The sequence below is a fragment of the Pelmatolapia mariae genome, linkage group LG7, assembly GCF_036321145.2.
Source record: "Pelmatolapia mariae isolate MD_Pm_ZW linkage group LG7, Pm_UMD_F_2, whole genome shotgun sequence".
NCBI lineage: Eukaryota > Metazoa > Chordata > Actinopteri > Cichliformes > Cichlidae > Pelmatolapia > Pelmatolapia mariae.
In genome coordinates, this window is record NC_086233.1 from 29,257,170 (window position 1) to 29,280,612 (window position 23,443).

The 23,443-nt window shown below is 40.6% G+C and overlaps 1 protein-coding gene across 6 annotated transcripts; it reads right to left on the reverse strand.

Moving 5' to 3' along the window:
• Positions 1–14,815: 14,815 nt before the first annotated feature.
• On the reverse strand, positions 14,816–16,980 carry LOC134632156 (G-protein coupled receptor-associated protein LMBRD2B-like). Of its 6 annotated transcripts, none has more exons than XR_010094470.1 (5): positions 16,728–16,980; positions 15,695–15,882; positions 15,418–15,521; positions 15,014–15,119; positions 14,816–14,877 (listed from the first exon to the last, which is right to left on the reverse strand). XR_010094470.1 is itself a non-coding variant. In XM_063480795.1 (5 exons), the coding sequence occupies exons 1-4, from the start codon at positions 16,776–16,778 to the stop codon at positions 15,032–15,034; spliced, it is 435 nt and encodes a 144-aa protein (XP_063336865.1). In that variant the 5' UTR covers positions 16,779–16,980; the 3' UTR covers positions 14,816–14,877; positions 15,014–15,031. The 6 variants fall into 6 exon arrangements, 5 of the variants coding, with proteins under 5 accessions (XP_063336865.1, XP_063336869.1, XP_063336868.1 ...); XM_063480795.1 differs by having other exon boundaries at positions 15,014–15,123; XM_063480799.1 differs by lacking the exon at positions 15,014–15,119 and having other exon boundaries at positions 14,825–15,013.
• Between the last annotated feature and the right edge of the window lie 6,463 nt (positions 16,981–23,443).

Sequence of the window (23,443 nt, forward strand, 5' to 3'; positions counted from 1 at the left end):
ACCCTGAGTACAGCGGCAAAAGCGTAGATTAACACAATTGGGAAAACAGGCCACTTTTTTGGCTAAAAGTTGATAGCTTCACCTGTCACTTTGTCCGGACTCTGAGAAGAAGCTTAAAGGACAGTTAATCTCCTGAGGAAGACCGACAGAACATCATGGAAGAATTGACTGCAGCCAAAAGGCAGTGCAAGTGAAAGCATTAACACTGACGACGACTGATGAGTCCAGCAGTATGAATGAAAGCACGTGATGCAATATGCCCAGTTGCTGGTAAAGAGCAGTGTGACTGGACTGGGGGGCACTGAGTCGAAGGCACTGAACGTGATATTTTGCCAGACTGGAACTCAACTTAAAAGAAGAATACTGAAACATCAAAACAGAGAAGAAACAGACTGTGTTTGTTGGAGCTTTGAAGGCCGCACAGGACACTGTGAAGAGAGGGACCGGTGTCAGGTGAAGCAGGACAAGTTTGACTGCGAGAATATAGGATATGATTGGGTTGAAATTGAAGGCTGGACTTATGATGGTTTAGGGAGGTCCACCACGTCACAACAAACAGGTAAACAATAGAAAAGGTAAAATAATGAAAGTAAATAACTGACAACTATATTAATGGATAGAAAACACACATGCACAAATTGTTACATGTGAAAGTATTTTTGGAGAGAAGCAGAAGTGAGATAGTTTGAATCCAGAACTCAGAGAAAAGACGCATGAATTAAACCTGATTATAACGTAAGATGCAATGAAGAAACAGCTTACACTGCATTTACATGACCCCATAACGCAAGGAAGAACACGCTTACATACATGACATAAGTTGGTATTTCTGACCAGAGAAAGAGAAATGGGTCGTTTAGGTACCCGTGATAATAATGAAAACGTTTCAGTTTTGTTATTTTCAGGAGCAAAGCAGACCTGGACCAATTCTCCACAGCAGCGGTCGGAAGAAATTATAGGTTAACATCAATGGATATGTTAAGGCAAGTTTCTGGTTGAATTGTTCACAGCATGATGTGTCCAGGAACCTGAAAGCAAGCCCTAACTCCTGGCTGAAGACCAGGAGGGCTGTTATTTAAGGTGGGAAATCGAAAAGTTTGGGCTAGTAATTCGGGGAAGGAGAAAACTGACTGTTTAACTGGAGAATTGTGAAGGAGTCTGAATCACTGGAAAAGCAACACATACAAAATGACCCACACAAACAGAAAATGCACTAACCTTAAGAAGATAGAGACAAGCTTGTGAAGAGTAATGCAAAGATAGTGATTAAACTTGGCTAAAGGACACAAACACATGCAATTAAATCAGCTTGCTAAGTGTATGAGTGATAGAAGGGTGTGAATGTTTAATAAGATAGATTAAAGCTTGAAGTTGACTCAAAAGAAGCTGTATGACAAGGGAGTGAGTTATGGAAAAAACAAACAGAACAGTGATTAAAGTAGTTTTTATAAGAGTGAGTTAGGAGTGCTTTTGCGCTGAATGATCAAAGCAAGTGATTAGTATAGAAAGAAAATGAAAATAATTGAATGATGTGATAAGGTTTAAACATGCATTTTTCTTGTCACAGTAACTTCTTGAGATATGACTCAGTATGCAAATTAGCTGGAGTGAGTGGTGAAGAAGACACTTCCTGTGTGCGTGTGAGACTCAGGCTTTCAGTGAGCAAACGGAGCAGTGACTGAGAAGGATTATTGGGCGAAATATATGATGGTAAAGTAACAGGATAATTGATTATGGTGGTCAGGTCTGTTCAGAGATGCAGATTTGGACAGGAAATTTATAATGTAGTGATGATACGTTGTTGTAATGGGTGTATATCTTATGCTGAATCTAAGTATGGTGAAGTGTCTAGGGAGACATTGTTGTGTGGAAAACGGTGCAGCTTTTGACGGGGTTTTCGGTGTGTTGAACGGGTGACATTTGGGATTGGTTAAGATTTGTGAGGTTGCGGTTTTTATTTTAATAGAAGGAGTTTTAATAAACATGGACATGTCGAAAAGGGCCCATAGTTTTTGTAGTAGTGCACTTAGAAAAAACCTGTCAGGTGATTTTGTTTTGTACTTTGATGAGCTAATAAGCAGCTCTCTTTTTCTCATTTTTGTTCTGAAGCAGGCCTGGAAGAGGGTGAGCAGCGCTGACAAAATTCTCGGGAGAACAAAATGTAGGGTGGGCTTTTCAGATTGTAATTGGCTGAAGAGGAGTCCATCGTGGGGACCTGATTGGCTGTGAGTCTCTGTCTAAAAGGATTGTAGCGATTCAATCCAGTCAAAAGCCTAAAGGACTATTTTCTTAAAAAGGACAACGAAATAAAACAAATGATTGAGCTCATTTTGCTGATGTGGAGTATCTGATTATTTGGAGGCTCGATATCAGCAAACATCATGTGTGAATGCGTGTGAGTGAATGTGAGTGACTGGACCAAAGAGGGGATGAATGAATGTGGACAAACAGTTTACCATGCCAGGAAGAGAAATGGGATGCTTTGTTTTGCTTTTGTCATAAGCAGGACAAGGGGGAGACTTAATTCGGGGGATGCTGACTTTTGAGTTGCTTTGAGGGAATTTCTGTTTTACTGACTGGGGTTAGATTCGTATTTTGCTGATATTTCTGCTGCTATTTTTTATAACTCATGTTACCATTAACAGAAGAAACACATGTTTCATATTTTGCTGCTATTTTTGCTGCTATTTTTTATAATGTATTTGCTTGATAATTGTGCTTTGTTGGGGTTTCTTTCTTATAACACGGATTGGATCATAAAGGGGGAGTTGGTTATGAAATGTAAAGTACAGTTCTGTTTCCAGGAATTTTCAAGGATCCAGATTTCGAAAGGAGCAAGGAGATGGGTCATGATGATTAAATTGATTTTATTCCTTGAACACAGGTTTTTAGGGCAAAATACCTGGGAGGAGGATGGCTGTAGTGTTTGAGTGTTTAGAGAGATGATATGACTAACCTTTTTTCCCTTTAATTTCTTAAGCCTGGGTGATGCATTTTGAGTTTTATTTGGACACACATGTGAAGTCCAAATAAAAAGGGGGATTTAATTTGAAATGGGTTTTAGGATGAGTTTATAATTATGGGGTTTTTTGTGATAATTTAGATATGGTAAAACTGAGGCAGGAATTGTTATTTTCATGTTTAAGTTAAAGGAGTAAAATGAACTGAATTCTGTTCAGAAGATAAATGGTGTCCATGAGAAGTTGTACACCAAATTTAAAGGAAAACTGTGGGAATAAAAGATAGGCTTAGATAATTTGGGGAAAACTAGTGAAGATTTTAGGAGTAGAAAATGTTTGATTTATTTTTATTTGTAGAATAAGCTGTTATAATGTAGGCTTTAGAAACAGATATTAAATAGATTTATTTCTAGGGTAGAGGAGAGCTTTTTATGAGGATGTTAAAAGTGTCACTGACCCAAAGGAATAGCATTGAATATTACATACATAGAAATGATTTCATACACATTGCATTTTGTGCTTATTAAAGAAATGTTGCTCAAGTCAATAACTGAAGGTCAGAAGCTTTGTTTGGCGCGATGTCCAAGCAATTTATTGTGCAAGATGACAGAGCATGGAAGGCCGCACACGCTTACAGACATATAGAGTCCATAACCACACATGACAGTATTGATTCCAGGCCAAAGGCCTCAAATCCATTTAGCCTCTGTTTGAATAGGAGTTTTGCTTGTAACTAAACTGTGTGACATGTAAAATATTGCGATAACACATGCAGCTCTAAATTAGTCTTATTATATAAAATGCAGTTACAGAATAACAAATGCTTGGTGAAGTGACCAAGTTTTTTGTTTTAAAACAGAAGTAAATGGGGAAAGCATATATATTTTGGTTAAGTCTGATAAAGTATAAATTAGAATGTACCCTTACATTAAGAGCAGCAAAGTGAAATAAAATGTTATACCAAGAACCGGAATAACACAGGAAATGTGAGTTTAAAATGAAGTTAGGGTTAACATATAGAACTTGTGTTTAGGGAGCTTTTAGCTAGGATGAGTAATTAAGTATATGCTTACACTTGGCTGATTAGAATGGTTGTTTTTTTCTTCAATCCTTTAGTAGAATAGGCGTTTATGATGATTTTTCTTGTGAAATGTGATTTTAGATGAGAGTTACATGCAGCTGCGACAGTACAGGATGTTGATGATCAGATAAGGGGAGCAGCAGGAAATATATGCGGGGGCGTGAAAGCAGTGCTTTAAGACTGTTAGAATGTTGTAGATTACAATAAGTGCTGTTTAAGACTATATATGAACAAAAATCAGGAAGAGTTTAAAGTAGGATTGAAAGAAAACTAAACTGGGTGAAAAGGGGGTGAAGGAAGTAGATTTAGGACCGGTCATAGCTTATTTGTTTGATTTATTTGTTGTGGATAGAAGTAATTATGACAAAATAATGAGGAAACATTGAAAATATACAACCCTTTGAGGGGACAGATAGGGTGAAAACTAGGAATTGTGTTGTGTTTCTAGGGAAACACAAAAAGGGGGAATTATTGAGATTTAAATTTATAATCTGAATACGTACTTCCTGGCCACATTATTTTATAGAAGAGAAGGTCTAACTTTAGGCCTACACGGTCTTGACAGGAGACACAGGCTTGTGCAGAGTATGCTTTTGCAGAAGCGAAACTGAAACCAGAGTCTAAGTGCAAGTTAAGAGTAGGGTGTCTTGTATGCATTTATCGCTGATTAAGCTTTAAGTAGTTGTATTAGATTGGAACATTTGTTTTATACATTTTACATATAAGTCAAGATCGGCACACACAGGATAGCCTTAGCCTGGTTGCTTAAGCTGAGGTCAACTAAGGTGCAGAGAGCATATGCAAACTCTGTGCACGCACAGACAGACATACACACATGCACACACATAGTTTCAGTTGTGCTGGCCTTCTGTCTAGTGGAAAGGTTACAAGGTCTAGCTGGGGAGCTGAGAGGTGAAACAAAGTGCAAGCAGAGGCTGACACATACACACACACACATCGTAGATAGACTCAGTTATATAGGTAAAAGTTAATCTTGTGTTTTACTTGCAACTGCAAAATTGTGCGTGCATATGTGACTGTTTGAGAAGCAGCTGCAGGATGTTCCAGACCGATAAGCGAGCGTCCGGGGACAACAGGAAGGCACCTGGATGGAGACGCGACGATGTTCTTTTTAAACTATGTTAAAAGTCATTGTGGTTTTGGTTTCTGCCTGGCAACAGAAAGGGGGGCTGTACTGTTTCACCCCTATAAATATTGGGTTCTGACTATTGTAAGAGAGTCCAACACTGAATCTGTACAGTGTTGGCTCCACGCTGCGTGTATTCATTAAAATGCCGTCTAATTGCACACGGCCGGATCAGTGGTGGTTATTTTGGATTCCTCCTCAATATCTGAACCTTAACAGTAGCACTCGTCAGTACAGCCCTGTTACTAGTACTAGTCTGTTGTAACTACGTTTTCTTGTATATAGATTCCTGGACCCATTTCTGTTTCCTGATCTGTTCCCCTGAGTCTGGCAGTGAGGTGTGGAGTAAACGAGAGCGTGAGTGGTGAAGAGGATTGTGAAAGTGGAGAGTGAGGAGCGGACGTGTGGTGTGTTTTGGAACCGTTTCCCTTGCATCCCTGGAAATCCCAGCCCTGTGCACTGTATATAGTTTCATCTCGTGTTGTTGTTAATAAACTTGGGACTTTTATTCTGAATTCAGCTGCTCTATGCCTGAGTCCGTTCCTCCCTTATGACAGTTTTCTAAATAATCGAATATTAATACAACGATAAAAAACACTTGAAATTGGAGAAAACTAATGAAAATAAGGTCCTGGCGTTTCTGCACATTTCCTAGTAATTGGTGCATCTTTCCCTGGAATTAATTCAAGACAGACTGGTGATCACAGTCTTGATGGAAATGTTTGATGGACTGAGATGGAATGACCCAGGAGTACATAAAAGTCCCACAGGTCTTAAACTAACAGCTTTACTTTATGTTTTCCACCAAACACCAGTCACAACATCCACACTGAAGAGTGGTCTCCAGGCTGCTGCGCTTCCGGGTAGAGCGGCAAAGAAGAAGCCAATAAAAGGAAAAAGTTGAGATGGTCAAGTCAATTGGCTTTTATTGTCATTTCAACCACGTCATATCCAATGCTTTTCTTACGTGCAAACAATGCGCAGTATCCACAGCGTCACAAGCTGTCAAAATCAGACCAGCTTCCTCCAGCTTGCCAAATCAAGCACATGCAAGCACACAACGCAAACCAATGTACCCAATGGACAAGCAGTGACACAAACTGTGTTCAAAACATTCAATAATACACAGAGTGAATCTGCGTGTCCTACCGCTTCTGATGTGTATGTTGCGTCAATCTTTTTCGTGTCACTGTGGCGGTGCCGTTTCCAATAACTCCTTTGAGAACAGCGTCCGACTATCTGAAAGCTTCGTGACTCCAAAACGTATATCCACAAATCCTCTTCATTGTTCTGATGCATGCGATAAAACACATTTGAATGTTGGGACTTCCATCCGCAAATGTGGATGTGTGACGTGTCTCCAATGAGCCACTTAGTCCCATTTGTGTTTGCGTATTTATTTTAAAACAAAACAACAAACTTTGCGCTTTGATTCAAAACAAATGTACAAATGTATTAACTGACGTGCTAAAATGACGGTCAGCAGAAAAGTTTGCAACCAAACCACTCCCCCAACCTCCGTGTTGAGAACGTCAGGTAAATAACGTGCGACCCCAGGATGCAATTATCTGAGGTGCGGGGAAAATCTAAAGTGCCACCATAACAAATAAAGAAAACCTAAACATTCCCTTTGGCTCTCACAGTGAAGTTCAAGTCTTATTACTCTGGTGTAGTTCTTTTATAGCATAAATGTTAGCACTGCACCTTTAGTGAAAATGTGTAAGAGAACAAAACAAAAAGTTGTTAATTTGAGAACAATATTTTCTGAACAAAACATTTCATCTCTGCTGCACTCTATACAGAAATTAAAGTCAACCAATTCCTCAAACAACATGTTCAAAAAACCAGCAAAAACTGCAAAAATCTGCCCCACAACGCAAAGATTCAGCTCAAAACCTCATTACAGGTTTCTCATACTTTAAATGATCCGTCAGTTTTGGAATACAACTTATTTTCATCAAACTTAGCACTTTTTTTCTTATATAACTAGTATATTGTCTTTTAGAAATCAAAATGTAAACATAATTAAAGCTCAGACCTAAAGCCGACTCCATGGGTCTAAACTGACTGGAGTTTTTGTTTACGCACCAAATAACATCGGTCTGCTCTTGACGCTCAGTGGAAAAACAAACAAAGGAAACGTTCGCTGTTCAAGCTTAACAAATATAAAAATTAAAAATACACTTTTATAGTTGCGGTGGTGTTGTTTTTCTTGCACAACAAAGAACCGAAGCCTAAGCAATGGCTAAAACAGAGGTAAACAATTGAAACCCAAACACACTCCCGTTCATTTCAATACGCATGATCTGAGCATGCGCGGAATGCAAACGCTCCACTTTGATGGGTTCCAGCGACAGTGACGTCAGCGCTTTTGTATGAGAAGATCAAAGAAGATCAAAGCGCTGACGTCACTGTCGCCGCCACAGAAATGCTTAAATACCCCACTTTCACCTTCCTAAACACAGTTTCACTTGGAGCATTTTCAGAAACAGCGATTTGTTCTTGCAAACTAGTATTCTTTGAGAAAGGGAATACTTTTACATTTAAAGAATTCAACAAGCGTTCTTTTTTTTCTTTCGACACTTTGTGTAAAGTTTTTAAAGAAATGTCACAGGAAAGATTCATTAATTCATCACAAAGACAGACTGAGGCACAGGTATCTCATAACACAAGAATGCAGGCAGGGTTTGAAACCATTGAGATGATGCTCCATGAGCTTCAGAAAAGGCAAGAGTGTCTCCTTAAGCAGGAAACGAGCATTGCTGATTTAGAAGGTCTTGAATGCCAAGTGGGAGAAGCTCAGTGTTTTGTAATTAAAAATAATGAAATAATAGAAAGACAGTACACAGCAGAGATTGAAACCATTAATCTGATGCTCCATGAGCTTCAGGAAAAGGAAGTGTTTCTCCTTGAGCAGAAAAGGAGCATTGCTGTTGACCTGTCCAATGTTGAAAGTGAGAGAGGTGAACAAAATAAAGACAACACAAATCTCAGGAAAGCTTTGGAAAATCTTGAGTGCAAAGTGGCAGAAGCACAGGGTTTAATACTTAAAAACAATGAAATAATAACAAAACAGAACAGGGCAGAGATTAAAACCATTCAGATGCATCTGCATGAGATTCAAAAAAAGCAAGCGTTTCTATTTAAGCAGAAAAGGAGCATTGCTGCTTTAGAAAATCTTGAGTGCCAAGCAGGAGAAGCTCAGCATTTAATAATTCAAAATAATGAAATAATAGAAAGACAGTACAGGGAAATTGTGTACAAGTGGGAACTGATAGATGACCTTTATAAAATTTTAGAAACAAGGCTACAGACGGCCCAAGATCTTAAGGATGTGCTCAGTATGGTGCAAAAACAAAATGTATCGGCTAATGTGAACAATGTGCAAGAGGAATGTCAGATCGCTGATGAACTTCTGCAGCTGGAGAATCCTCCTCTTGAACCTGAGGAAGTTGAGACTCCTGTCTCCGAACCACCTCCTAATGAGGTTCAGACTAGTGGTTCATGGCGTCGTGGTGCCAAACGCCTACTTGAAGTAGGTTTACATCTTGCCACAGCAGGCAGTTCAGAGAGTCCTGCCTCTGAACCACCTGCTGACGAGGTTCAGACTAGTGGTTCATGGCGTCGTGGTGCCAAATGCCTACTTGAAGTAGGTTTACATCTTGCCACAGCAGGCAGTTCAGAGAGTCCTGCCTCTGAACCACCTGCTGACGAGGTTCAGACTAGTGGTTCATGGCGTCGTGGTGCCAAATGCCTACTTGAAGTAGGTTTACATCTTGCCACAGCAGGCAGTTCAGAGAGTCCTGCCTCTGAACCACCTGCTGACGAGGTTCAGACTAGTGGTTCATGGCGTCGTGGTGCCAAACGCCTACTTGACATAGGTTTAGGTATTGCCACACTGGGCCTTCTTGCTCCTGCAGCTTATTGGGGATTCTCAAAGATTTTTGGCCATCTGACTTTACGCAGAGTGTATAAGTCAGTGGAGAGAGAACTATCTGAGCATATAGAGCTTAAACAGAAAATTAAAGATCTCCAGTTGGAGATGAACACTCTAAAGCTCGAAAAGAATTATCATCAATTATCATCAGAAGACCTTGAAAAAGAGAGATTAGTTTCAGATGAGATTGAAGACAACCTCGATGATAAAGTGGCCCATCTGGAACATCTGATGGAGGAATATCAAAAAGAGATGAGAAGTCTCAGAGCGGCCCTGTATGATCGTCAGAAAAAATTAGGCAGAAAATTACAATCTGCAGCTAAAGGTTCATGCCCTTCGAGTAAATAAGAAAATCAAAACTGAAAATAATGAAAAGCCTGTACTCAGATCTTAAGGAAATATGCTGTGCTCTCTTTTATGTTTTTGGCTCCTCATCTCCCAACCAGTCATGGCAGATGGCTGCCCCTCCCTGAGCCTGGTTCTGTCATAGGTTTCTTCCTGTTAAAAGGGAGTTTTTCCTTTCCACAGTTGCCTAGTGCTTGCTCATAGGGGATCATTTGATTGTTGGGGTTGATAATTTCAATCCAATTGGATTGAAATTAATTGGCTTGAAGTGAAAAACTTCAGGTGAGGGGTTCACTTGATGAAGAGCACTAAAAAAAACTGCGGAAAAACATCAAATGTAGTTATTTGCAAATCAAAATAAAGAAAACAAATATTTAAAAATTCCCTACTGCTTTGTTTATTTATTTAAATGAACAGTTTTACATTTTGGCCACTGTGTCATTTACTGCCAAGTAAATGGTTTCAGACTGGCCAGAACGTCACATGAACATCAGCCTGCTATAACTAATTTTTCAGTGACTTAGTATGAAGTAATCGTCCTATAGACAATGTGTGTGTGTGTGTGTGTGTGTGTGTGTGTGTGTGTGTGTACGGGTTCGTACTATCCTGGTGGGGACCAAAATCTGACTTTTACTATCCTGGTGGGGACTTTCTGCACCGTGGGGACCAAAATCCAGGTCCCCTTGGGGTTGAAAGCAATTTTCACACTCAAAATGCGGTTTTACTGTCAGGGTTACAATTAGGTTATGGTTAGGTTTAGGGTAAGGGTTAGGGTTAGGCATTCATTTTTAATGGTTAGGGTTAGGGTAAGGGGCTAGGGAAAGCATTATGTCAATGGGATGTCCCCACGAGGATAGCAAACCAGACATGTGTGTGTGTGTGTGTGTGTGTGTGTGTGTGGCCAAGCCACACAGTGAACCTGGATGAGTTGAATTTATTTATTAACCTCCTAGGACCTGCCGTCCACATATGTGGACATCACATCTTGCGTTATTTAGACCAAAATATTCAAATTTGCTCTACACGGGCCTGATATCTACTTACGAGGACATTATACTGCTACTGTTCTATCAACATTTTAAATGAATATCCTCATTTGTGGCTCTCATTTTTTAAAAAACAAAAACTAAGGTAAAAATCTGGAAATTCTTTGTTTTTACATTCATTGGGCCCCAATATGCACAAATATCCAAGAGAAATTAAAAATGCATGTCGTGGCAGAGTTCGGGTCTTGGGAGGTTAAAGTAAAGAAGAAAAAAAACTGTAAAACAACATTCAGTTATCTGACATATTTCGAAGGAGTACAGGGGATGTAATCTATAGGCTAGTGTTTGGATTTTTAAGAACGACAGGTGTTTATCTGAGATAAACGGAGGCGGAGAAACCTCTCCGACCCACACTCCAGTCCAGAAGGTGGCGATAATGCAACTAAAAGTTGTTTGCAACCGCCATTAAAATGTAGAAGAAGAAGCACAAGAAGAAGAAGAAGAAGAAGAAGAATGTTTTTTCGTTGGTTTGCTGAGAAGCACTCGTCAGTACAGCCATGTTACTAGTACTAGTCTGTTGTAACTACGTTTTCTTGTATATAGATTCCTGGACCCATTTCTGTTTCCTGATCTGTTCTCCTGAGTCTGGCAGTGAGGTGTGGAGCAAACGAGAGCGTGAGTGGTGAAGAGGATTGTGAAAGTGGAGAGTGAGGAGCGGACGTGTGGTGTGTTTTGGAACCGTTTCCCTTCCATCCCTGGAAATCCCAGCCCTGTGCACTGTATATAGTTTCATCTCGTGTTGTTGTTAATAAACTTGGGACTTTTATTCTGAATTCAGCTGCTCTATGCCTGAGTCCGTTCCTCCCTTATGACAGTTTTCTAAATAATCGAATATTAATACAACGATAAAAAACACTTGAAATTGGAGAAAACTAATGAAAATAAGGTCCTGGCATTTCTGCACATTTCCTAGTAATTAGTGCATCTTTCCCTGGAATTAATTCAAGACAGACTGGTGATCACAGTCTTGAAGGAAATGTTTGATGGACTGAGATGGAATGACCCGGGAGTACATAAGAGTCCCACAGGTCTTAAACTAACAGCTTTACTTTATGTTTTCCACCAAACACCAGTCACAACATCCACACTGAAGAGTGGTCTCCAGGCTGCTGCGCTTCCGAGTAGAGCGGCAAAGAAGAAGCCAATAAAAGGAAAAAGTTGAGATGGTCAAGTCAATTGGCTTTTATTGTCATTTCAACCATGTACAGTGCTACAGTACAGAGTGAAACGAGACAATGTTCCTCCGAGGCTGGTGCTACATATGACATATAACAGACAATCAAGACAGGATTACATAAAGTGCAATATGTAAAAATTGTAAAAAAAAAAAAAACCCAAGACAAGACAGTGCAACACTAGACAGAACAGGACGATACAGACACAAGACAGTATTTATTATTTTGTTCCACTTCCCCTTTGCCCCATTTATTCAGTATATTTCTGGTTTTCCTTAACAAAAAAATTGCTGTCTATGGTCTCATCATTCACACCATCTGGGCTCCTAAAGAACTTTTCTTCTGCGCGTAAGTCAGTTAAACTCATCCTGCTACGGCCCTAGCAGGGCCTCCTCCTGAAGGTGCCTGTGTGGGCGTGTCCTACAATCTCTTCTGCCTGAGGTGCCACCTTTCTCTTTTACACAGCTAACTCACATCAGTAATTAAAGGTATTTAAGCCCAGGGAAAGGTGAGCTCTGGGCCAGAGTGCCATGTGAATAGTTGCAGCTAGTAAGCTGCGTGTGCTCTGCTCCTACTTGGTGGGGAGTAGTGTGTTTGGCAATTTATCCTTCTCTGGCTTACTTCTCAGTTTAATTGACCAACGTTTGAGTTTTGTTTTGTTTCTTTAAATGGTGATAGCGGCTTGTCCGTCTCTTTCAGTTAGTATCGATAGAAACTTTAATAAAACTCTTTAATTTAACCATTTTGCCTCTGTCTCCTTTTTCTGACCCAGACACATTTTGTTACTTCCCCTTCATCGCCTGGACCCTTTTAGGGGAACGTAACACACCCATTGCAATAAATCTAGCCCTTAAATAACTTTGCATTACACTGCTTTTCTGGCTTGCCTTTTAATGGTGAGTGCAACTGTTTCATAAAGGTTTTAGTGCACCATAAACTCCAGCAGATATTTTTGTCACAATGAAAAACATTTTAGGAAAATAACAAGAAGTAAAAGAAGGAAACCCACAGAAGCAGAAAGGATAAGACGTGCACCAGATCTGAGACAATAACCAGGGCCAGACCGTTTCTGACACCTCGATCATATTTATTGTGCAACAACATGGCACCAGAGGACATTTTTAATTTGTCTTGGGAATAATTCACAGGACTCAGATCAACACAGTCTACTCTCCAAAACCAGAACCAGAACAATAGGCTGAGTTCATGGTGGACGATAAATATTCATCACTAGAACGATGAGACACAAACACAGAAGAGCCGTTTGTAACGGCAGGAGATGCAGTGTTGACAGGCGGCAAGAAATGTAAGTACAAGGCTACGTCTGTCTCTATCAATAATTATCCCATATCATACAAAAGATATGACACATATAAACAGAGAATTGTCCAGGTTCATCCTGACCATCAACCTTTCTGACTGAAGATCACTTCTGCCAGCACCACAACACTTACTGCTAAACACATTTAAAGGACCAGTTCTGTGTTTTTACAGTTTTAGCTCACTTCATTTTAATGCTATAAACAAATGCTTCATAAAAACGTGACTGAAGAAATCCTCCAAAGCTCACTGTCATGGTTTCATATCGTTTTCCTACATTCAAGGCAGCCTTTGCTTTACTTCAGTCCAATCTTGTGCAGCTTGGTTTAGCAATCAGTACAAGCCCACAATGACTCCTGGGGTTCATCGGGGATCTGCTTCATATTTCCAGTTTATTTTAATGTAAACAAAAACAAATAGAAATCTAACAGCACACAGATGAAACTCTGTAGAGATTTCGCAGGTCTTTCCAACCCACTGTTGTCAGACTCCACAACAAAGACTTTAACTGATCAAACACACACCCACACATGTGCAATAACACTAAGTGCAATACTCCTTTCTGGCATCGTTGTATTTTTACTCAGTTGTGTACAACATTTTATTCTATTTTTATCCTATTGTATATTTTATTCTACTGTATATAGTATTTGATTTTATTCTATTCTGTACAGTTGTGTACTGTATTTATTCTTATTGTAGTCTAATTATTGCTTCAGAACTTTTGCACTGTCCACTTCCTGCTGTGACAAAACAAATTTCCCACGTGTGGGACTACTAAAGGTCATGTTATCTTATCTTATTTAAACATGGTGAAGGTGTTGATGAACTTACAGTGATTACATGGTTTCACACACAATCACCTGCCAATCAACTTTAAATGACATAAATACAGATGCAATTAAACTGCACATGAATCCCATAAACATGAAGCTCTGACCTCCTACATGACTGAAGGACTTCAGGTTTATCAGTGACTGAATCAGTTGATCCTAACAGCTCCCATCGTGACAGACAGATAAATAAATCTACAACATTAAACACTAGAAATGAAATATATTAGCAAGACCTTCATAAAACCTACATTTAAAGTGATTCACATTCATGTGCTCACACTGTCTCTACTGCCGGCATGACAGCCCCCCCCCCCCCCCCCCCAAAGAAATAATAATATAAGAAGAGTGAAAAAATAAATATACACTTTAAGACTTGGAGGTAAATGTATTAATAACAATTTACAATTTGAATGATTTAAAGTGACCTTGAAGTGATTTAAAGTGACCAGCGTAGCAGCTTGTAAACATGAGCAGAGTTCTTGAGTGTAAGGATTGTCCATAGAGCAGCATCTGCATTACAAAGGCAGTGGTATGTGGAGTGCAATAGAGTTAGGTAACGGTTTGTGTGGGTGTGGGTGTTGGGGGGGAGTGGGAGAGCCGGTAGTGAGTTCAAGAGTCTGATGGCTTGTGGGAAAAAGCTACTTCGCAGCCTGGAGGATTGGGCCCCAATGCTGCGATAGCGTCGGCCAGACGGGAGGAGAGAAAAGAGTGCGTGTGAGGGAGAGAGATGTTCCAGTGATCTTGGCAGCTGCTTTAACAATCCGTTGTAGCTGGATGAGATTGCCGAACCACACAGAGATGCAGCTGGTCAGAACACTCTCTATGGTGCTCCTGTAGAACACGGTGAGGATGGGAAGAGGAAGGCTGGCCCGCTTCAGGCGTCTCAGGAAGTGGAGGCGCTGCTAGGCTATTTTGGTGATGGAGGTGGTGTTGATGGTCTCGCTGCACCAGAACGCCAGCTGCTCAAACTCATCTCTGTACGCCGACTCGTCGTCGTTGCTGATGAGCGAACCTGATGATGTGGTTGGAGCTGTGTAGAGCAGTGCAGTGTCAGGACAGCGAACAACAGCGGGGTGAGAACACAGCCTCGAGGAGCTCCTGTTCTCAGTCTGATGGTGCTGGAGATGTTGTCGCCGATTCTGAAGAGCTGTCTCGGTTTTACTGACCTGCTGGGAGGCAGATGTTCAATCTTCAATCTTAAGCAGAATATCCAGTGATGAGCAGCTTCTTTGTACTTCCCGTTTCACTGTTGTTTCTTCTCCCAGCAGATGACTTTCTTATTTTGGAATCATATAGTATATGTGAGGAAACCTGCTGTAAACTGCAGTCTGTGCACTTAATACACAATGAAAATATATATTTTATGTTATTAGAATAAGATGTGTAAAAGGACTTTGATGTGTGTGAGTGACTTCTATTGTTATATCATACACTGATTAGTTTTCTCTGAAATCTAAACAGAAGAAACAAAGAGGTATTTACCCTCCGCCTCTTCCTATAACTGTACAAATATTATATTTTATTATAACTGTCTTGTTAAACAGAATTCAGATGGTGGCGACAGTCTCACCCTGGCGGTTCAGCTCCTTTCCCTCGTCCATCAGGTCAGAGGTCATTTCACTGTCTTCCATAAACTGCTGGAAGCCCAGAAGATCAAGGCAGCGGGTCCTTAAACTGAAGAGAACATTGATTACGACACAGAATCACAAACATAATTACATACAGTACTGTGCAAAGCTTTCATCAATCAACAAAATGCAGTGAATGAGCAAAAGAGAAATCTAAATCACGTCGCATTTTGAAGGAACTCAGCTGGTCGGTTGTTCCAAAGATCTTGGAGAACTAACCACAGATTTTCTGTGGATACAGGCTTCCTCAACCCCTTCTGTCTCTTCATGTAATCCCAGACACATTCGATGATGTTAAGATCAGAGCTCTGTGGGGGCCGTACCATCACTTCCAGTACTTCTTGTTCTTCTTTACACTGAAGATAGTTCCTAATGACTTTGGCTGTGTGTTTGGGGTCGTTGTCCTGCTGTAGAATACATTTGGGGTTAATAAACAATCATTAATCATTCATGAACTGAATTGAATGGAATGAATTGAACTGGAGATTGCTATACATGCATTTATTTCCTCACGCTTGGACTACTGTAACTCACTGTTGATGTATCTAAGCAAAGGTTCTCTGGATCGTCTGCAGGTTGTGCAAAACGCTGCCGCTAGGGTTTTGACAAAATCTGTATTCACATGTGACACCGTTGCTATCTCAGCTACACTGGCTTCCTGTTGAATTCAGAGGCCATTTTAAGATCCTGGTCTTGACTTTTAGATCAGAGATGTTGGCACCAGCCTACATCTCTGATCTGCTACAGCCCTACGTCCCTAGACTGTGGAACTCTCTCCCCCAAACCTTAAGAATTGTGGATGGAGTAGTTGTTTTTAAAAAAAACTGCTTTTGGTTAATTTTGCCTGTTTTAAATTGTCTGTTTGATATTGTCTGTTTTACCTTTCTATGACTGGTTATCTTATGTGCAGCACTTTATGACTCTGTCTAGAAAGGCGCTATATATATACAGTATATATATAATTTTATTTACTTATTTATTTTTCTGAACGCATTCTATGTTTACAGCGTTGTTGCATACCTGCCTAAACCTTTGGCACACTACTGTATATGTAACCGCTGTGTTCCTGCATTGTGTTCCTGCGATGAAAGGTAAAAAGAATGAAAGACCTCCAAGTAATTAACTTGCCCGCTCCAGTTCCTCTCCTACAGGGAATTGTAGAAAAGGGGAGAGGCCAAAGGGGTACCCCAAATTTAAAGGGTTGCACCAAAAAGGTGTAACAGCAGGTGTGTTACACAGTGTGGGTATTTACAGAGGTGTGAGCAGTCTGCAGCTTGTTGTGGTGGGAGATGGCCGAGTCCATGTGGATCAAACAGGGGAGGAGTGAGACGACAGGACAGCCTGCAGGAGGAAAACACCACAAAGTCACAAAACCTCCATCAAGTTGACTCCTCCATTATCTCCGGGTCAACATCTGGGTCACATGATATGTTGTTTAATAACACGTTGACTCACTGCACAACTCTGTAGTTTGTGTGCTTTAAGAAAAATAAGAGGAGACTTTAAGGTCTTTTGAAACAGTACAAATGTTCGCCCTGTATATGAGGAGGAACATTCCCGAAAGAAACACGTGTACTTGTGTCTTCTCTTGGTTTACAGGGATGTGTTTCCTCACGCTTTCAGAACCCTTTCAAGTACCCTCACAGAGTGGAGTGTCTTTTAACATGATGAACTAGAGACTCACACAACCGCAGGTTACATCAAGCACTGCATGGACACTGTCTCCACGGAAAAGCCTGTCCTGCTCTACCCCAAACGTAAACCCTGGATGACGAGTAAGGTTCAGGCATTGTTAAAGGCATGCAACTCAACACACAAATCTGGGGACCAGGACATGTACAGCAGAGCAAGAGCAGACCTTAAATAAGGCATCAGAGCAGCAAAGCTGGACTATTCAAACAATCTATCAGACCACCTCTGTGATAACAACTCCAGAAAGGTATGGGAAGGCCTGAAACACATCACCAATTACAAAGGCAGTGGGACAAATATAGATAATATGGACATCTCATTAGCAGAGGAACATAAGCACTTCTTTGCCCGCTTCGAGAAAACTGCAGTCAACCCCACCATGCACGACGCCCTGCCCACAGCCTCCTCTGAGCACAGTCCCCACACATTTAGCCTCCAAGAACATGAGGTCGGCAATGTGTTCAGAGCAGAATATCAGAGGAAAGCAGCTGGCCCTGACGGAATACCTGGTAGATTGCTCAAAGCCTGCGCCGACCAGCTGGCTCCCATGTTCACCAGACTATTCAATCTCTCCCTGTCACATGCCACTGTCCCTCACTCTCTGAAATCTGCAACAATAGTCCCCAAGTCCACCACCATCAGTAGCCTCAGCGACTACAGACCCATCGCACTGACTCCAGTGATTGCACAGTGCTTCGAGAAGCTGCTCCTAAGGCACATAAAGGACTGCCTCCCACCCTACAAGGCAAAAAAGTCCACAGAGGATGCAATTTGCACCGCCCTTCACTCTCCTCTGCATCACCTGGAGTATCCTGGGAAATCAGTAAGGATGCTCTTTATTGAATTCAGCTCGGCCTTCAATACCATCATCCCAGACATTCGTATAGACAACCTTTTAAACCTAGACCCAGACCATTTCATCTCCGCCGAAGTTATCTCGGAGAGAAGTAGAGCAAGTGTGTAAGTTCATCTCTGAATGTTTGTAAAGCGTTCCCATGTTAAGCTTAACAACCGATATATGGAGCGACTGCCTCTCGCTCTCCTGCTGCTACTTCAATCGTGAAACTGCTTAATGATCAGCTGATCGGCTTTTCTGTCACGAGTCCGTCTCTCTTCTTTGTTTTTGGCCCACTTTGCGCCAGAAAGAGTAAAACCAGCGGCTGAACAACAGCAGCACGTTTAAGCTTGATAAGCTGTTGTTAGAATATATTTAATATTACTTTCTAGACCAGGATCGTTTTCTACGCAGCTGACAACTGGTAACTGTGCAGGGGCGGATCTAGCAAAGTTTAGCCAAGGGGGCCGATAGGGCATGAACAGGGAAAAGGGGGGCACAAAGACATACCTTTCTTTCTTATTCTCATTTAAAATGTCTAGCTTTTAATAAATAATTATCTGAATCTTACACCCAAAGTTTTAATCTGATGTAAAATGTGTAGAAGTCCATTACTGTATATAGTAACTGTTAAGTCTAATATACCCTAGTAAGCTATAGTACTTTTTCCTTTGGGAAAGTACCATCTGTGAATCCTGCAATTCTGTTGAAGAAAGATGTTTAAGCTATTTACTTATTCTTGAAAAATTATTTGTTTCTGTGCATTTTGTTTTCATCCTGCATCAAATTAAAGTTGATTACATCGATTAAGCATCATGAGTTGGAGGGTGGTTCCCTATTTTTTCTTTTTTTTTTTTTTTGCTGGGAGTTTGCAACCCTATTAGTTAGGTTGCTTAATATTTATGCTAAGTACTCTACCAGAATAGGGAGGATGGAGTAGGTTTAAGTTTATTAGATTGATCAGTGTTGCTGAACTATGAAATATTTTGGGTGCAGTGTATTTTTTCCCCACACACAGGTATAATGCAGAATAGCTTTAGTGTTGTTGTTTATTTAAACTTGAGTATGAACTTATACAAAATGCAGCGAGATATTAAAAAACAGTTTTATTGATTAAGAAACACACAATATCGGATTCATATGGGTATCGGCTGATATCCAAATTTATGATATCGGTATCGGACATAAAAAAGTGGTATCGTGCCATCTCTACCCTAAACACCAAGAAAACAAAGGAAGAGGTCAGCGTACCACACGCCATCCCCGTGTGGTACGCTGGTTGCACAACAGCTGGCAAGAAGATTATGTGCAATGTCTTATGTGCAATATCTCACTCTTTCCATGCTCTGTGCAATATTTTTGGCTCATGTGCAATATTTTGGTCTCATTGGAATCACCACCCCCACCCTAAATGACCATGGCCCCTCCACCCTTATTTTATTTATTATATTATATAACTGCCCTTGTATACAACCACACAATGTTTCAATGTTTCCTACGCACACACCATGTATATAGTTCACTCACACATATATGGATACATATATATTGCTTTTTATTTATTTATTTGTTTCCCCCTCATTGTATATTGTTTTCCCTTCTTTACTTTTCACCTTGTGGTCCAGCTACCCAGTTTCGCTGTGCAAGAAACTACACAATGACAATAAAACTCTAAGTCAATACCAGGTGCAAAGGAAGAAGATTGTGATGAAGCATGCCATCTGGTGGAGAGAGCAAGCATTACGAGGCAGTGAGCTGAACAAGAGGAGCTCAGCGGTCTGAATGAAGTGAGATCGTGTTTCAACAACGAAGCACTGAAACAAACGTCACATGTCACGTTTCCTTCATTGTAACACAACAAAGACTCAGCTGTGCAGCACTCCATCACACAGCAGCTTTAAACACTTTTAGAGGCTGTATAGAAATATGAAGCTCTGTGTCTGACGGTTTGTGTGTAAACTAGCGTCTGCCCTCTCAGGCTCACCTCGATGTACTGGTAGTTGTAGCCTCTCAGCCAACCGGATGACAATCAGCGAGAGGACAGGCCACGTGCTGAAGAAGGTGAAGAAGGTGCACTTGGACCAAACCACAGCCACGCTGAACAGAGTGAGGACGACGGAGAGGAGGCGGTAAAACCAAAGGTTCAGGAGGCACTCCTAGTACTACTCTGTGACACACACACACACACACACACACACACACATACACAGGGCAGTGTTTACTCTTCGATGTCACTGCCACTAGCACCCAAAGGAAAACTGTAGCAGGACACCTGTGCAGGTGATCACAGCAGGAATCTGATTACACCCACCTACAGTCAGGATGTAGATGTATCTGCTGAGCCAGCCGGCTGGCTCTGACAACGGGAAGCTGTGGACGAATTGGTGGGTGGAGCTGTTCTCCTTCTTGGCCACATCATCCAGGTGGATGGCATGCTGCAAGAGGATCTACCACTGCACATCAGTACTGTTGTGTCTCAGCACGGTGTAGATCACCTGCACATGATGGGTTCAGACATGAGAGCATAAAAAAAAAACACAGAGTTACTGCTAACATTAACCAATCCATGAGAGCGTGACAGCAGGTGACTTATTACCTTAAAACCCCTGAGGAGAAAACCAGTACTTTAAGAGTGCACAGGAAACAGAAGATTTCAGCTGTGTGCAGCCTGAGGAGGAAACTACGAGCACAGAGAGAAACCTCATCATCACCTCGTCATTATCTTCCTCTTCTTTTTTTGCTCTGTGGTGGAACGAGGACTATCTTTTCTCCTCTTCTTCTGCTGTTTACCTGAACCACCATCAAACAAAGCTCAGCTGACAGCAGTGATTACAAAGCTATTGAGTCATGTCTTTATCGCCTTTTGCATCGTGTGCCTTAGTTTGGTTGAAGTCTATGGTACCGTCACACTGGTGCTCTTTCAATGAACCATCACAATGAATAACACGTGTGACAAGCCAGCACAGCTGCTAGGAAACTAATACTCTCCCCACGTTTTACATACAGATCTTTCTCCTGTGTGATTTCACTGTTGCTTCTTGAGATTAAAAATATAAATAAAAAGCTTTTCTTTGCCACTTTGTGTCAGGTTTATATTATTGGATTGTCATTTATGCTTAGAAATATTTACTCATATATGCTTAGAGTTTTATAATCAATTGCATGTTGATAGAGGTTTGATCCTTAGCAGTCTGTAAAGACTGTGTGCCTTCCAGAGTGTTCTGGCATACACACTCACATCCTGCGGTCACGAGAAGAGGTTGTACCTTCTTTTATTGTTTTATGGTATAGCAAACAAGTATAAGTGTACTGTAAAATCTAATTGGTTCCCAGAACTAAAAAAAAAAGTTGAGTAAAGCTTAGCTAAAAATGACTAAATTTGGACAACTTATTTATTTTGAGTACTCTGTACAGGCTCATTTGTTCCCTGAACTCTGTTTAACAGGTACCGCATCCGTATCTGCCAACGGAATGAGTCGCCACCAAAAAACCCCCCACAAAATTACTCTGGCAAAGAAAAAAAAATACACATCTCTCCATAACAAAATGGAGCCCGAAAGAAAAACGTTTCTGCTGTGTGGGATCATTTTGATCTTTTAACTGCAAATAAGGTAACTGTTTGTTTCAGTGTAATCTACCAGAATAGGAAAAACAGCAATTTGACTTGAAGTGTAAATTATTTATTTCATTTTATGCAGGATAAATGTTGCATCTGTTCTGCGGAGCTTTCTTACAAACAAAAACAAATCCTCAGTGTTACAGAGGCATTACAGAGCCAAACATGAAAATGAGGAGACAAACACACTGAGAATGAACACAGGTCGGCCTATACTGACACTGAACAGCTTTATCATCATTTTTTTTTTATTAGTATGCGTTTTATTTTTCAAATCAAGCATCTAGGAAGACTGTTCTGGACCAAGCAGTCCTGAATTTTATTATAAAGGACTGCCAACCCCTTAGTATTGTGGAGAGTGTCAGAGAGAAAAATTCCAAGATCAGAGGATCCTTTAACGTACTGGGGGAATAGGAAGACATCTTATCAGAACCTTTTCCACCTGACTTTACAGCTTTTGTGTACCCTAGCTTCATCTGTGCCTGTGAGTTTTCCAAAGCTGGGGAAAAGGTGTAAAAAACAAACAAACAAACAAACAAACAAACAAACAAACAAAAAAAAAAAACAACACAATAGACTAAATGCAAAAAGATTGGATAAACTTATATTTCTGAATAGAAATTTATAATAAACTGAGTCGAATGGGTAATATTACATTCACAATACTTTCATCTTAATTTTCATTTAATGTGATTCACACTATATTTTAAAGATGTAAATGGCCTGTATTTGTATAGCACTTTACTAGTCCCTAAGGACCCCAAAGCGCTTTACACATCCAGTCATCCACCCATTCACACACTGGTGATGTCTACAATATTTGCAACATAAAAGATATAAAATGATTCCATAGAAAGTACAATACCTTACAGTGTATAAGTATGACTAGGTCATTGAATTGTTGTGAAATGTTGTGAGTCTCAAGTAAGTTGCCTACAATGATATTTAAGGTCCAGCAGGTGTCAGTATGGAGCAAAACAGCAAAACTGTGTCCACACAGTTTGGGGAATGTGCTGAAACGCTTCACGAGGCCTCATCTACCCATCACTACCAATTAGTTTGCCAAATAACAACTTGGCCTATGGCATCAATTAGTGCACAACTATACAAAAAACATCAAGTTACAGTCAAAATCTATCAAAGTCATTCAAGCTGCGCTCAAGCTGCGCTCAACAGAAAGTTTTGCCTCATGCTCACCCTACCTTTCTGCTCACCAACATCAGGTGCAGTGAACAGGTGAGTGCAACCACATTTATCTTCTACCACACCCATGAGGCACGTCCCACACCCGTGCACCAATACAGTGAGTCCATTTAAACCAACCCACTTAGTCAAAAAAGAGCAACTCATATGGCTCCTACATTACTTATATAATCAAGATAAAATATATTTATTGTTCTGTCACAAGTGCAGTCTCTTATTTAAACAACACATTTGTTTTTCATTCCAACACAGGAGCTGGAATGTCGTAATATTTTAAAGATGACTTGTTTCCAGTCCAGGCATTACTGCCTGAATGACTGTCATGGATCGAGGTGATCCAAATGTAGGTGCAGAAGAAAGTCTTTAATAGGGCTGGGCCATATTATACCGTTCACGGTAATACCGGTACAATGTTAGGCAACGATAAGAAAATGAAATATAGCGATAGAATATGGGTAAAACGCGCATGCGCAGTGCCTTTGTTTTCATACGCACATGGCTGATTGTTGAGTGAAACGGATGAACCAGAATCGGTTTGTAAAAATGGTGCAACTTCAGTGATGTGGAACTGGTTTGGTGTTTGTCCGTCAGATACACAGCAAAGCACATTTTTTTGTAGAAC